The following is a 16,092-nucleotide window of genomic DNA, read 5'->3' as shown; positions in this document are numbered from 1 at the left end:
TTCTTCCACAGATTGTTCTGAATTGCTTAACGGATAAATCAAGCATAAGTTTACTTTTTTTGGACGTTGCAATTGGCGTTGAGGACCAAAAATGTGGAAAAGGGGTGCGAAATAAGAATAGAACCACTTGAGTTTTTCCAACAAAAACTAGATTAGATTTAAAAATTTACTCTGTAAAAGTGAATAATAATGCTTTTACGAGTTATTTGAATAGATAACTACATTTTAGGAGTTTTCCATAATTCCAAAGGTTTTCAAAGGTTTTAAAATGGGGGTTTTAAGAGATGCTCCTCTAGCGTTAAGGAATTTGATATTTCAGCTATAAAACTTTATCAAACTGCTTGATTTCTTGATTAACATTCATAAGTACGATGCAAAATGATGAAACATAGATTTGAGGCTAAGTTTGAATCCAAAAAGCAGGTTGGAATTAGAAAATACTAATGTTTTTTAATAATCAAACACTATTTCTCACATTTTAAGTCATAGATGGCAGCACTATCTTGCCATTAAACCAAATTCATGCAAATTTCGAATATCTGGGATTAATAGGGAGTGCTGGATGATTTTGGTCAAGAAATAAATACATGTACCGTGTGAACGCTTTGGAAATTCTAAGATCACTAAATCCAAAAAAATAGAATTGCATCAAGGTCGCTTAAAATGAATTTTTTGGACCGATTATCAGAATAAAGTTATACTTTGGGATGCAGCTTGATGGACCAGACGGCTAGCAGTATTATTGGTATGATTTGCAATTGAATGGGAAGTTGAGATGAGCAGGAATTTTGGCGGTTGTACATTTTTGTGCTGGTGATGTTTTTGCAAATCCGGAAAAGCTTTCTGCAGCGTGAACTTCCACAAAACTGTAATGGGAAAATACCTCAAAATGATGAATATGGGCCTAAATTAACCTGGAAAATCAATATTGAGACAAAATTTGGTGTTAACTGCAAGATAGTGCTGCCATCTTCGACTTGAAACTGGAAAAAAATGTGGTTTACTGAACAAAATCAAAGTTTTTTATTTCCAACCTATTTTTTCTGATTCAAACATAAATTCCGAATGTTTGTTTCATCATTTCACGTAATTTTAATGAAGAAAGTTAGTAATTTGATAAAGAATTACAGCTCAAATATGTAATTCCTTAACGCTAGAGGAGCATCTCTTAAAACCCCCATTTCAAAACCTTTGAAATCCTTTGGAATTCTGGAAAACTCCTTAAATGCAGTTTTCTATTCAAATAACTCGTAGAAGCTTTATTATTCACTTTTACACAGTAATTTTTTGAAAATAATCTAGTTTTTGTTAGAAAAACTCAAGTGGTTCTATTCTTATTTCGCACCCCTTTTTCACATTTTTGGTCCTCAACGCCAATTTCAACGTCCAAAAAAAGTAAACTTATGCTTGATTTATCCGTTAAGCAATTCAGAACAATCTGTGGAAGAAAATTTTCGTAATTTTCAATCATTCATATTTTAACAAGCAAAACACATAGTGGTGCTATTCTTATTTCGCTCACTGTAGTTTGATGATTCGTCGTGGGGCACGAAAAAAGCCCCTTCCTAGCCATTATTGAACCTGCCAATCAAACGATTCTTTGCGCGCCAGATAACTCTAAAAAAGTGTATACTTCCAAATCATCGACCAAGCAAATATTTACTTTTCACCAATTCGGGCTCGTGTTGTTGAGCACGTGCCTTTGATTTTTTGTGGTCTGTTGTTAGGATTATTTTACCTCAGGGTACCGAAATTTTGAAAGTCTTTCCAAGCACTTTCGATCATTCTGTTGAGTTCAAAGCATATCATCGACCTGTTGAATTATATGCATGACGACTGTCAAATATAGATCACAAATTTGAAATCATACTCTATGTAAGAGTCTTGTCATTGCACGAGATTCGGCGCTTCGGTCTATTCAAAATATTCCAAAAGAATTAAATTTCTATGAAATTATTTTTATAAATTCAAAACTTTTAACAAAATCGGGATTTTAAAAAAAAATCAAATTTGTAATAATTTCACACAATCACTTAAAAAAATAGTTTCATTCGATTTCAACACCGATCGAAGATCGTGCTCTAATTGATTGAAGTGTTTATTTGTACAAATCACCCCACGACAAGACCCACCCAAATAAGACACTCGTCGTGTGCCCCGGTTGGACACTGAATGTAGTATTTGGCCAGCAAAAGTTCAATCATATCACAATCACCTCGAATCCGGGGGATTTGCCATTGTCGAATTGATTGGTCCGGACAGCTGCCAGCTTCAGCTTCAGATTCGGTGATCAAATTTGTCCGATTTGATTACATGCTACATGACATGGTTTGTGATCTGAATCTGAAGCTCTTATTTGCGGGGACCTGCATCAATATTGGACTGCGGCTGCATTTTTCGATTTCTGTGAGCCCAATAATAATTGGTGTAGAAGGTGCCGCTTTATGCAACATCCTGAAGACACTTTTCAAATGTTTCGAGAGACTGATTGTTGCAGGAATCAAAGAATTGAGCAAGACATTCGAGGTTCGAGCAGCTACTGTTGGATGGTGTTCCCCAGAAGAGTTTCCAAACAGCGGCCGGGAGCCTGCAAAGACTAAAATGGGACAGAAGCTGCAATCTGGAGTGACAAATAAATGTCTTCAATTTCAAATCGCCCGCACATTGATTCCAGCCGACGTCGCTCGGTGCGGCACAATGCAATGCAATGGTGATATATTGGATTCAAGAAGCCGCCATGAGGTGAAAATTAATGACTAACATGGGGGCGATATTTTGCATCAATGAAAAGTTCCGACTCCATAGCGGGTATTTTTCAGTTTTATACTTTGTCACTGCTGCACGCCAAACTAACATCTTGGTCGTGATTCATCTTTGGATTTTAAGCTAACTATGAAAGAAGTTTGCTACTGAACCCGAGCTATGCTTCTAAACTTAGCTTAGTATACTACTCTAATGATTTTTGTGAGCAATCGTATGAAGCTTGGTCCAACAGAAGATCTATATTTTTGGTGTCTATGTTAAAAAACTGGTTAAAACCCAAGTAACAATTTCAGCTTTCAGCACACGACGGTCAGCTCATCTTCGTTAGGACTTTTGCATTAATATTCATACAAAGCAAATACGTATTCTTTGCCTCATCAGTGTTCTAATAAAGCTGAAATCTGGCTTGTTGGTAAAAAGTCATGACATTTTTTTATATCTTCGATCAAATCATTATGCTGGTAATTTTCAATACCACAGCTTTATAAAGCTTATATAAAACATGTTAGCAATTTTTGTTTTTTTTTTCGATTCCGTGAGTTCTCAGTTTTTTTAATTTTTTACACCAACTATGATCTGGTAAAATAAGTTACAAAAGAAGCTATGTTTTAACCATTTTATGAGCATCTTTTCCACTGCCAGTCAAGATTTAAGGACAAATTTGTAGGAAATAGTATTTTATCTAAAATAATAATGCCTAGCAAAAATTTTAGAATAAGGAAATTTTAATGAAATATTTATCTTAATTGGACAAATTAAAATTAAAAATATTTTGCAAAAAATGACAGTGTAAAAAATGACATAATGACACCTCAAACATGATGGAATTGATTGAAAATAGGCCTGAAAATATTTTCAAATAATTGTGAATCCATTAAAATGGCACATTTTTTGCCATTCGATGCTAATACCTTAATTATGGTCATAAAAATGGCTATAAAGTTTCATAACCAGCCAGGGCCGTAGGAGCCAGGGCCGTAGGAAGAACCGGCTCATGGGGGGGGGGGGGGGGGGGTTTGGTGACAACATTTTTCCTTTATCATTTTTGCTTGAACAATTCATGCATAAAGAATATAAAAAAATGTGAAGTTGTATGTTATTATTCAGCTTTGACTTATTTTACAATAAAAGTAAGGTATTTATTCAAAAGCCTAACTTTCGAAATGAAGTCCTGGAAGTTGCAATTTTGTTTTGTAGATTTTGAAAATAAATAATGGATTTTCATGATTTCATTTTAAAGGAAAACTTAATATAAATACTTAAATTAGCAAAGAATAAGCTTATTCTTTTCAACCACAACATAATCGGAATTTAAAATAAGAGATAAAGTTTGCAATTCAAATCTGATTTATTTTGTACGCTTGTAACCTGGATTAAAATCAAGAAATTCAGTTTTGAACTTTGTTTCTAAACAATTTGCTTTATAAATAATGCTAACAAACCAATTAAATGCAATTTATAGCTTAATTTTTGCTTGAAGAATAAGTACAAGTTTTTTGAAATTCATCATTAATCGTATATTGTATAATTAAAATGCTGTGAGTATTGATATCTAGATTTTTTAAAGAACGCAATCTTCAAATTCAATCCAAATTTTATTTTATTTTTGTGGTTTATTCAGGTTTGTTTTTTCCAAACTGACTTTGTTTGAATATAAAATTTTAATTTTAAATCCAGGATTTAAACTATGAAACTGCAATCTCCCGCAAATTTGAATTTCTAATAAAATTCTCACGATGGTATTTTTCATCTTTATTATACAAGGTCGAGCTAAATCTGAATCTGAGTTTTTTATTTCAATTCTTGATCTGGACCTTGCATTTGAACCTCAATTCAAAATCTGAATTCCGAATCTGAAAACAATTTTTTAATCTAAGTTCCAGATATTTAGTTCTTTCAATTTTCAACGGAAAGGGAAATTTGTGTACGAACACTCAACAAGAATTTTTTGACTTCTGAATTTTCGGCTTCTGATATGAATTCTATCTCAAGTTATTTATTTGAAATTCAATTTGTAAATCTAAATGAATATTGCGAATGATGAAACTGTTTCAGACTTTTCAATTCTGGATCACCATTATGAAACTTTCTTAAGTTCCAATAAAGCAAAAGAATTAAAAGTTGTAATGTTGTGATAGTTGTATTTTTTGTCTTATTACATTCCGAAATGATGGGTTTGAAATGCAAAACCAAGATTCAAATCAGGGTTTTTCCGATGATGATCCAAACTGGATTTCAAGAACAAAACACTAAATAAAGAATGCGAAATCTGATCACTGATAAATTTAATGTTTATAAGCAAGAACCAAAAAATCCGAAATTACGCAATCTTACCAGATATTCCGCCAATAAACGTGCCGTGCAAATTAGGGTTACTTTCCCCAATATCCGCCAATATCCAAATTATTCAATAAAAATCATGTAGAAAAATACTTGGACAATTTTTTTTAAGCACAGCAGTCAATTTGAAATCATGTTTCAATTTCCAAAAAATCGTTCATGTTAATTTTGATGAAATTTGCTTTAAAAAACTGGAAAACCAAATACATGATTCAAATTAATCAAATTAAATTTTCATTTGCAAATAAAGTGCACAAAATCGGGCAACATCTGGACAATATGTTATAGAAATTCGATATTTGGGTCTAGATTTCAATCAACATGCGAGAAATTTTTTGAAAAACTGAACTAGATTTGTGGACCTGGGATATGATTTCGAGGTTTTTGACTTTGGTTCTGTATCAAGATTGTTACTCTTGAATCATTTTGAATCGTTCATCAGAATTTGATTAAAAATTTGGAATTTGAGTGTAGAGAAGAACATTTCACTTGGCATTTTTGGACCTTCATGGGGGGGGGGGTTTAACCCCCAAAACCCCCCCCGTTCCTACGGCCATGATGGGAGCCATATAAATAACTTAAATTTGACGATGTTTTTGCTAGTCAGCCATTTAAAAACTAACAAACCTTAAACCCTGTCATCGCTCAAATCTTTCATATGACCTTCTAGTGAGCAAAGGAATAGTATAGACCTGAAGTGTTTGTATGTGTTTTTCTTTCAGTTTATTCCATGTTTTATCGGAATAAATTATCTTTGAAAATGAAAATTCCTAAAAATGAATTTTCGGACTCTTTGTGCGTGTTGTTATAGATGTTATTTTAATAAAGAGCTTTCTAGCCTTTGCTAATTTAATTATCATAGTATAAATAATCATACATACGTTGCTCTACACAAAAAGCTTTTAAACAATTAACTCAATTATCAAATAAAACCTTATAAATATACATGAAACTTGATGCAAAAACCAAATAATTGAATGAATTTTTCGAGGCACATCCCAATAAACTAATTGAATGCTATCCGATATCTCAATCACATCTTGCCATAAATTATTTTCGGCTCGCACATAACTATGCCGGGCATATTTCATAACGTTCGATCGCATTTTTATTGGCAACCTGAATCGAAGCCGAGATTCGAGCAATGGACAGAAAAAATAACTTTGTAAGACCCCTTGCCGAGGCCGAGAATAGTAAACTATATCGGTAATCAGACGATTGGGCTTTGACCTGCGAAACCTGTGTAGTGGCAGAGAATGAGTTGGAACCTGAGCTTAGCATACCGAGCCTAGGTCCGTGTTCAGGAGGTTTTTGACGATGACCCCAAGCACGGCAGGCGGTAAGTTTCAACGACAACGTCTAACTCCCAAGTCTGTTAGGAGTCGACCTGGCCTTATGGTGCAGAAGCGCTATTTCTGTTATATCTATTCATTTTTTTTTGCTCTCCGTTTGCTGTCCTTCCCCCGAGATGTCTGTTCGATCGTTTCGTTTCGTAATCACTATAATAAAGTCTTTATCGTAAATAAATTTGATATTTAGATCATGTTTATTACACCGATTTGTGGCCATTCGAGGTGATCGGTTTCGGGGCACATGGCCCATCAAATGGAGGCCCTTCTGGTAATGAGATGGTGCCCACAATTCTTCATAACCTGTAAGGGGTAGTTAAGGAGCTGAACTTTTGAATTTGGCAGCATGCTTTCGGAAAGGTGAAAGTGCCACAATTAGGAGGTTTGTATGCTGAGGCATGACATCGATATATTTCGGTAATGCCTTTTCGAGCAGCCGAAAGTTGATTTTTGAAACAATCATGAACATTATTTTCTCATATTTCATACTACATGAATAATTTTTTTACATAAACACGCTTAATCAGCAAATCCAAATCAACTGCCCTTCAACTGCTGAACAGGTTGTTCTCATATTTCAACTCGCGTCGAAAGCGTCAGCAGGATTCCAAACAAGAATGACTCATACCGTCGAGAATGAACGGCCGAATAAACTACATGGAACGCGCATGCCAACAAACGGTTTGGAACATTGACAAAAAAATGAAAAAAATAGCTTTGATTCAAGACCGTATCGATTCAAGAGCGAACGAATAAAAAGCAAAACCTGTTTAAAAAAGTAAACATTACAAATAAGTACCACACCAGTTAATTAACAGTCCCAAAGGTTCAACCTAATCAAAGATTGAATGAATAACTTTTTAAACTATCAACTGTTTACTACCTAACGTATTTCAACTCGTTGTGTTTTATAAACGTGAGGAAAACAAAGGGATCTTTTTCAAAAGTCATGAAAAATTTAAACATAAAAAACACGAAAAATCATTTCGTTATACAGAAATTGATTTAGTTAAAAATTAGAAATTTATGAATAGCTAGCCTTGAACTAGCTGAGCAGTATAGAAAACAAAACAAAGTGCAAAGAATCAAAAGCAAAGAGCGAAGAACAAAGAACAAAAAGCAAAAAGCAAAGAGCAAAGAGCAAAGAGCAAAGAGCAAAGCGCAAAGAGCAAAGAGCAAAGAGCAAAGAGCAAAGAGCAAAGAGCAAAGAGCAAAGAGAAAAGAGCTAAGAGCAAAGAAAAAAAGAAAAGAGCAAAGAGCGAAGAGCAAAACACAAAGGGCAAAAAGCAAAGACCAGAGAGCTTATAGCAAAAATGACAAAAATGACAAAAATGACAAAAATGACAAAAATGACAAAAATGACAAAAATGACAAAAATTACAAAAATTACAAAAATGACAAAAATGACAAAAATGACAAAAATGACAAAAATGACAAAAATGACAAAAATGACAAGAATGACAAAAATGACAAAAATGACAAAAATGACAAAAATGACAAAAATGACAAAAATGACAAAAATGACAAAAATGACAAAAATGACAAAAATGACAAAAATGACAAAAATGACAAAAATGACAAAAATGACAAAAATGACAAAAATGACAAAAATGACAAAAATGACAAAAATGACAAAAATGACAAAAATGACAAAAATGACAAAAATGACAAAAATGACAAAAATGACAAAAATGACAAAAATGACAAAAATGACAAAAATGACAAAAATGACAAAAATGACAAAAATGACAAAAATGACAAAAATGACAAAAATGACAAAAATGACAAAAATGACAAAAATGACAAAAATGACAAAAATGACAAAAATGACAAAAATGACAAAAATGACAAAAATGACAAAAATGACAAAAATGACAAAAATGACAAAAATGACAAAAATGACAAAAATGACAAAAATGACAAAAATGACAAAAATGACAAAAATGACAAAAATGACAAAAATGACAAAAATGACAAAAATGACAAAAATGACAAAAATGACAAAAATGACAAAAATGACAAAAATGACAAAAATGACAAAAATGACAAAAATGACAAAAATGACAAAAATGACAAAAATGACAAAAATGACAAAAATGACAAAAATGACAAAAATGACAAAAATGACAAAAATGACAAAAATGACAAAAATGACAAAAATGACAAAAATGACAAAAATGACAAAAATGACAAAAATGACAAAAATGACAAAAATGACAAAAATGACAAAAATGACAAAACTGACAAAAACGACAAAAATGACAAAAATGACAAAAATGGCAAAAATGACAAAAATGACAAAAATGACAAAAATGACAAAAATGACAAAAATGACAAAAATGACAAAAATGACAAAAATGACAAAAATGACAAAAATGACAAAAATGACAAAAATGACAAAAATGACAAAAATGACAAAAATGACAAAAATGACAAAAATGACAAAAATGACAAAAATGACAAAAATGACAAAAATGACAAAAATGACAAAAATGACAAAAATGACAAAAATGACAAAAATGACAAAAATGACAAAAATGACAAAAATGACAAAAATGACAAAAATGACAAAAATGACAAAAATGACAAAAATGACAAAAATGACAAAAATGACAAAAATGACAAAAATGACAAAAATGACAAAAATGACAAAAATGACAAAAATGACAAAAATGACAAAAATGACAAAAATGACAAAAATGACAAAAATGACAAAAATGACAAAAATGACAAAAATGACAAAAATGACAAAAATGACAAAAATGACAAAAATGACAAAAATGACAAAAATGACAAAAATGACAAAAATGACAAAAATGACAAAAATGACAAAAATGACAAAAATGACAAAAATGACAAAAATGACAAAAATGACAAAAATGACAAAAATGACAAAAATGACAAAAATGACAAAAATGACAAAAATGACAAAAATGACAAAAATGACAAAAATGACAAAAATGACAAAAATGACAAAAATGACTGTGGGATCCGACCACGGCTTACCGGACAAAACGAGGGCTCACTGTACTTCCTGCTGCCTGGTTGAATCCAACATCGATGGATGCAAGTTGAACGGGAGGGTGGGACGTCTCACTTGTACACCTCGATTAGCTTGGCCTTCCTGATCTGGTTATGGGTTTGCTCCTGGGATTTCTTGGTGTCATCGGCGCGTTCCAAATAAGGCCACACAAATTTAAACTTTTACAGGATTACATTTAATACTTAAACTAACTTTTACAACAATAAAAAACACAAGACACAAAGGGCCTGATTTCTGCCGGGTATACACAGTGGCTGGCGGTGACGGAATGAATGTCATTTTCTACTGATGCGACGTCGAGGCGATCAATTGAGCTACCGACTACCGACGCAATCGTCGCGACGCTTAACGATGTGTGCATGGCCGACTGTGTGGTTGGTAGGCTTTGATTATTTATGCTGGCAGTTTCAACAGTTAACTCGCTGTATCTCGGAGCTTCATACATCCTCGCCCACCCAGAAATAACGGATTTCTGAAAATAAAAGAAAGCATCCTCTTCTGGTGTGGAAAAAGGAGAACCGACTCATACATCAGGCAACTTTGCTCTATCTTCATCAATGGGCTCTACGGGAAGAAGACAAATTCGTTCAACCGCTCTAGTTTTGAAACCATTCATCGTTTTTAATGTGACCACCCTCACTATACCATCTTGGCCAGGGTGAACTTCAGTAATTCGGCCCATCTTCCATTGTATTGGTGGAATGTTATCGTCACACAAAATCACCAATCTACCGACATCAATTCTGACAGGTTTATTCCATCGCTTCGTTCGAGCCTGCAGCTGAGATAAATATTCTTTCCTCCAGCGGACCCAAACATCTTGCAATTTTTTCCTAACTATTTGCGACTGACTCAATCTATTTGTAGGCATCTGACTCAAATCGTATTCTGGCAAACCCTGGAGAGAGGACCCAAGCCAAAAGTGTGCGGGAGTAAGCGGCTCTAAATCATTTGGATCATCGGATTGTGGTGTTAATGGTCGCGAGTTAAGGCATGCTTCAATTTGCACTAGCAAGGTTTGCATGTCTTCAAAGGACAGTGCATGATCCCCCATGACCCGGAGCAAATGGTATTTGGCGGAACGCACCGCAGCTTCCCACAATCCCCCGAAATGGGGTGCGCGAGGTGGATTTAAGTGCCATTGGATGCCTTCATTTGCACAATGTTTTGATACGGTTTCTCTGTGCTGTGTGGACTTAATTAGGGTTACCAGTTCTTGGAGATAATTTTTCGCTCCAACAAAGTTTGTTCCGTTATCGGAATAAATATCCGTAACCATTCCCCAACGAGCAAGAAATCTGCGCAGAGATTGTAAAAATCTATCGGTGGAAAGATCAGAGACTAGCTCTAAATGGACTGCCTTAGTAGCCAGGCATACAAATAATGCTACATAGGCCTTCGTGGCGGGCTTTCGAGGACCAGGACGAATATAAATTGGTCCGAAATAATCTACCCCAGTTTTGCTAAATGGACGTGACTGCGTAACTCGCTCCTTCGGTAGTTCCCCCATAAACTGTTCGACGGGTGAGGGTTTGGCTCTAAAGCATTTTATGCATTTGTGTACGATATTTCGGACTACACTCCTTCCCCCAAGGGGCCAAAATCTTTGTCGTACAGCACACAACAGCAGCTGCGGACCAGCATGGAGCAATCTCTTGTGGTAGTACTCAAACAGAAGTTCTGTGAATGGGTGACGTGCTGGTAATGCTAAGGGATGCTTGAAACCTTCTGGCTCATTTGAATGTTTTAGTCTACCGCCAAGTTTTATCAAATTTTCTTGAACAAAGGGATTGAACCATCGCAAAGGGGATTTTCTAGGTACAGTTTGCCCTTTTTGAAGCTGACTGATTTCTTCTGGAAAACTCTCTTTTTGAACCAACCGAACTAACACGTTTTCAGATTCTTTGATCTCAGAGGCGCGAAGATACCCATTTTGAAATTCTGATCGTTTTCTCAAGAGCTTCATAAGGCGAAGCCAAATTGCTGTAGACCGAACCAGAGTTGTGTAAGTAGAGAAATGGGAAATGAACCACCGACTGAATGGCGAATCTTCGGCTACAGGGTTCGCAACCACCTTCCTCTTCCGCTCTTCCTCTCCAGCTTCCGATATCGGATGTGAGCAAGGCCAATGCTCCGTTTCTTTGCTCAACCACTCTGGGCCCTTCCACCAGAAATCATTGGTGACAATAGCTTCCGGTGAAATTCCCCGTGAAATTAGGTCTGCGGGGTTTTGTTTTCCAGCAACATGGTTCCAGCTACAATTTACAGTGATAATTTGGATTTTGCTTACACGATTCGCAACAAACGTGTTCCAATTGGTCGGTGCGGAGTTTAACCAATGCAGCACGCATGTCGAGTCAGTCCAAAAGAAGGTTTTGCATTCAAATTTAAGCGACCTTTTTACCTGATCCATTAGTTCTGCGGCATGAAGAGCTCCGCAAAGTTCTAATCTGGCAATGCTTTGGGTTTTTAGGGGAGCCACTCTGGACTTTGATGTAAGAAGTCTTACCATAAACTGACCTTGCCTATTCTGACTCCGAATGTACAGACAAGCCCCATAGGCCTTTTCGGACGCATCTGAGAAGCAGTGAATTTCCACTAGCGTAGGTTGAGGGAGGACAACGCATCGTGGAATCCGGATGTTGTTGAGTAGGTGTAGGTTCCCGTGAAAGTTCTTCCACTGCTCGCCCACCGTGAAAGGTACAGGTTGATCCCAATCCAGCCTTTGGTCGTTTTCATTGCGCAACGTCCACAGAACCTGCATGTACACCTTAGCCGTTGTAATAGTGGCTCCTATAAGCCCTAAAGGATCAAATAGGGTTGCGATGATGGACAATATTCGGCGTTTTGTCAAGATAGTGTTTTCTTCCAAAGGCGGTATGGCAAATTGGAACGCAAAAACATCGGACGTAGGCATCCAAGTAAGTCCTAAGGTTTTAACAGTTGGATCTGGATCCAGAATGATGCCTTCTGTTTGTTTCAAGGCTAGGTTTTCCTCTGCGATGCTCTTAAGAGCCTCTGGACAGTTAGAAGCATACTTCCTGAGACGAAATCCTCCAGCAGCCATTAGACCTTCTAACTCGCATGCCAATCTCTCTGCTTCTTGTAAGGTATTAGCTCCCGTTATGACGTCATCCATATACGTATCCTGGAGAATGGCCTGCGATGCCAAAGGGAACTTATGGTCTTCATCAGAGGCTAACTTTTGCAAGGTTCTCGTAGCTAGAAACGGTGCAGGTTTGGTTCCATAAGTAATTGTACAGAGTTCATAGGTCCGAATAACTTCACTTGGAGATGATCTCCAAAGAATAGATTGGAGAGGACTGTCGTTCGAATCAATTTTTATTTGGCGGAACATCTTCTCAACGTCAGCAACCACCATGATGTGTTTGGTACGACAACGGAGAATAATTGACCGCAGGTCTTCTTGTACGACCGGTCCTGCATACAAGGCATCGTTCAATGAGACCCCTGAGGATGTTTTACAGGATGCATCGAATACTACTCGGACCTTAGTTGTCGTACTGGCTTCCTTAACTACCGGGTGATGGGGCAAAAAACATCGTTTTACCGACTTCTGACTCAAAACGGAATTTCTTACACAATCTGACTTAGAAACTGACCTTTTCGAACAATCTGACTCAAATTCTGACGGTTGTGCTGAAGTGAATCGTGATCTCAATCCAGGGTTTACATTCTCATCACAAACTGACTCTTTGACTTCGGATATCTGACACAAATTCAAATCTGACTCATCAATCTGTTTCATGTGGCCTAAATTGAGGTATTCATCCATGAATGCAACGTATTGTAACCTCAAGCCTTCATCTCTCGATAATCTTCTCTCCGTGGCTAGAAAACGTCGCATTGCGATCTCCTTAGACTCGCCCAAATGCGCCAAAACGTCTTCATTTTTCGGTAGCGAAACTGAATAACGACCATCAGAACCGCGGTGAACCTTCTGCGTGAATAACTCCTCACATTTAGCTTCTTCTGGAGAGTACGAATGGGCTGACTCGATCTCCTCACAGGACCAAAATCGAGCCATCAAGTTTTCTAGGGATTCTTCCGACGTGTGAGTATTATAGAGAACCTGAGTGGACTGTATAGGCTTAGAAATCCCTCCACAAACGACCCATCCAAAGACCGAGTGATTTAGCATTGGTAGATGATCGCCCAGTGCGATCCTTTTCCCACTATCGAAGAAGTCAAAGAAGGATTCGATACCCAAAACTATGTCTACTTCTCCAGACACGTAAAAGGAAGGATCCGCCAAATGAATTCCTTCTGGAATTTTCCATAAAACAGCATTGATTGAGGTTGTTGGCAAGTTAACTGTTACCCTTGGCAAAACTAAGAACTGCATCGAGCGAGTAAACCCAGAATCCCGAGATCGAACAGTGGCTTGAACACGTTGTTTAACCTTTGTGATAGCGTGACCGACTCCAATAACTGATATGTCCACCCTTTCCCTCGAAACTCTTAATTTTTGACTTAACCGCTCTGTCAAAAGGTTACTTTCTGACCCAGAATCTAAAAGCGCACGTGCTGAGTATTGATTGCCGAAATCGTCTTCGATAACGACAATTGCAGTTGCCAGAAGAATCTGAGAAGAGTGATGCTGAGCTGAGTTGCAGGCTTGCACATCGGTAGCGGCTACATTTAACACTGGGTTGGCTGATGATTGATGGATTTCCATGGGCTCCGATGATTCTCCTAGGTGTTGTGAATTGGTATGCACCGTTGCGACCTTATCTGCGTTGAAGCAAACCAAACTGTGGTGCCGTCCTTTACAATGACGACAAGAGAACTTGGATCTACATTCTGACGCTCTGTGACCCTTGTTGAAACAATTCCGACACAACATATTAATTCGTACCATTTTTTCTCTTTCCGACACGGATAATTTCTGAAACACAGGGCACTGGAATAGGAGATGGTCTGACGAACACACGACGCACAATCTGACTGGTGTTTGAACCGAGGTGAAACTTCCCCTTGGATATTGCTTCTGTCTAGTGAAAGGTGTAAACTGCGTAGTTCTTGGCTCTATGGGTTTACTTGGCAATGACTCCAAAATACGAACACGTCGTTGAAGGAACTCCGTCATATCATTGACCGAATCTTGATCCTTGGTTGCTGAGCTTTCTTCCCATCCTCTACGTGTCGTAGGATCGAGACGTGAGGAGAGAATGTGGACCAACAGGAGATCCTTATAATCCCCTGGCTGAACGATCTGGTCCAGAGTCTGCACAATTCTCTCAAAACCTTCTAAGAGATTGTGCAGATCGGTAACGGACTCCTTCGTGAGAGTTGGAAGCTGAAAAAGTGCTTGAACCTGACGTTTACGTAGCAGTTTATTATTGTTATATCGTTTACACAGCAAATCCCACGCAATCTGGTAATTTCCTCTGGTAATCTTCAATGGATCAATCAATGCCTTTGGTTCTCCCTGGAGGCAGCCTTTTAAATAGTGGAATTTTTCCACTTCAGGGAGATCGGTCTTCCAGTGTATTAAAGATGTGTACAAGTCTCTGAAACTCAGCCATTCGTCGATATTACCATCGAATGTCTGCAATTTTATTTGGGGTAAGCGCACATGATCTAACGTTGATTGGTTCATGGTTTCATTTCCTCTAACTGTCTGATTTAAGTCCGTTGGTTCCTGCCTTTCCTTTATTCTTTCCACCAAGAAAGTTTTCGCGAAGTAATAGCGATCATTAAACTCAGCGCCGTCCCTCTCGCTGAAATCCTCCTCTGCCTTGTAGTCATCATGTGATTGTATCTCGATAATGGTGTCGTTGTATCGCTCCCACAAGCTTTCCAGTTCTTCCAACCGAACTTCAATCGCAGTAGTCACTGAATCTTCCTTGAAGTCCTCCACAAATCGCCAAATGTGGCTAACACCAGTCTGAATTTGCTTCAATTTAGTATTCAGTACCTTCAAGGATGACCCAACTCCTGTCGCCCTTTTAGTAGTTGACGCAGAAGCCGGCATTGCTGTTGTTCAAAATATCACTGACACGTACACAAGAATTTGAAAGACTCAAACTGATCAACTTGATCCCAAATTGAACCAAATCCGACTCAATCAGACAATTTGTACCAAGATTGTACCAAATCCAACTCAATCTAACAATTTGTACCAAAATTGTACACAATCCGACTCAATCTGACAGTATGTACCAAAATTTTCCCAAATCTGATCAAATCTTACAATTTGTACCAATACTGTACCAAATCTGACACAAACTGACAAATTATTTTCGTCTAAATTTCCTTAAAATTCACCAACTCAGTTCCGACACAATAGCTCAAAGTTCAGGCAATTCCAGCTATCTCCGACTCAAATTCTTATGAATAATGTCTCACTGTTCCCCACACAATTTGTAGTGTTCAGACTCAATCCACAACATATAGGTAATTCATTAAATGATTAGTTATTTCTTTTTATTTTACCGATTTTTCATAAATCCGAGCGAAATTCTATACAAGTCTTGCAAATTCCCGACAACTGATTAGTCTTTATTGCCCAGTGTGCCACACTTCTTATTCAAAGTCGACAAAACTCAAATAACTAGTTTATAACAATAGTAT

The 16,092-nt window shown here is 36.9% G+C and overlaps 1 protein-coding gene across 1 annotated transcript in view; it reads right to left on the bottom strand.

The window, feature by feature from the left end:
- The window catches only part of LOC129741502 (uncharacterized), a 16,895-nt gene extending 1,402 nt beyond the window's left edge, over nucleotides 1-15,493 (bottom strand). Inside the window, exons 1-2 of the mRNA XM_055733243.1 lie at nucleotides 12,016-15,493; nucleotides 11,529-11,715 (exon numbers count right to left, since the gene is read on the bottom strand). Coding sequence (XP_055589218.1) covers nucleotides 11,529-11,715; nucleotides 12,016-15,493 — 3,665 coding nt within the window. The remainder of the gene's footprint in view (nucleotides 1-11,528; nucleotides 11,716-12,015) is intronic.
- Between the last annotated feature and the right edge of the window lie 599 nt (nucleotides 15,494-16,092).

Source organism: Uranotaenia lowii, chromosome 2 (genome assembly GCF_029784155.1).
Source record: "Uranotaenia lowii strain MFRU-FL chromosome 2, ASM2978415v1, whole genome shotgun sequence".
NCBI classification, from domain to species: domain Eukaryota; kingdom Metazoa; phylum Arthropoda; class Insecta; order Diptera; family Culicidae; genus Uranotaenia; species Uranotaenia lowii.
This window is presented reverse-complemented; position numbering and strand designations above follow the sequence as displayed.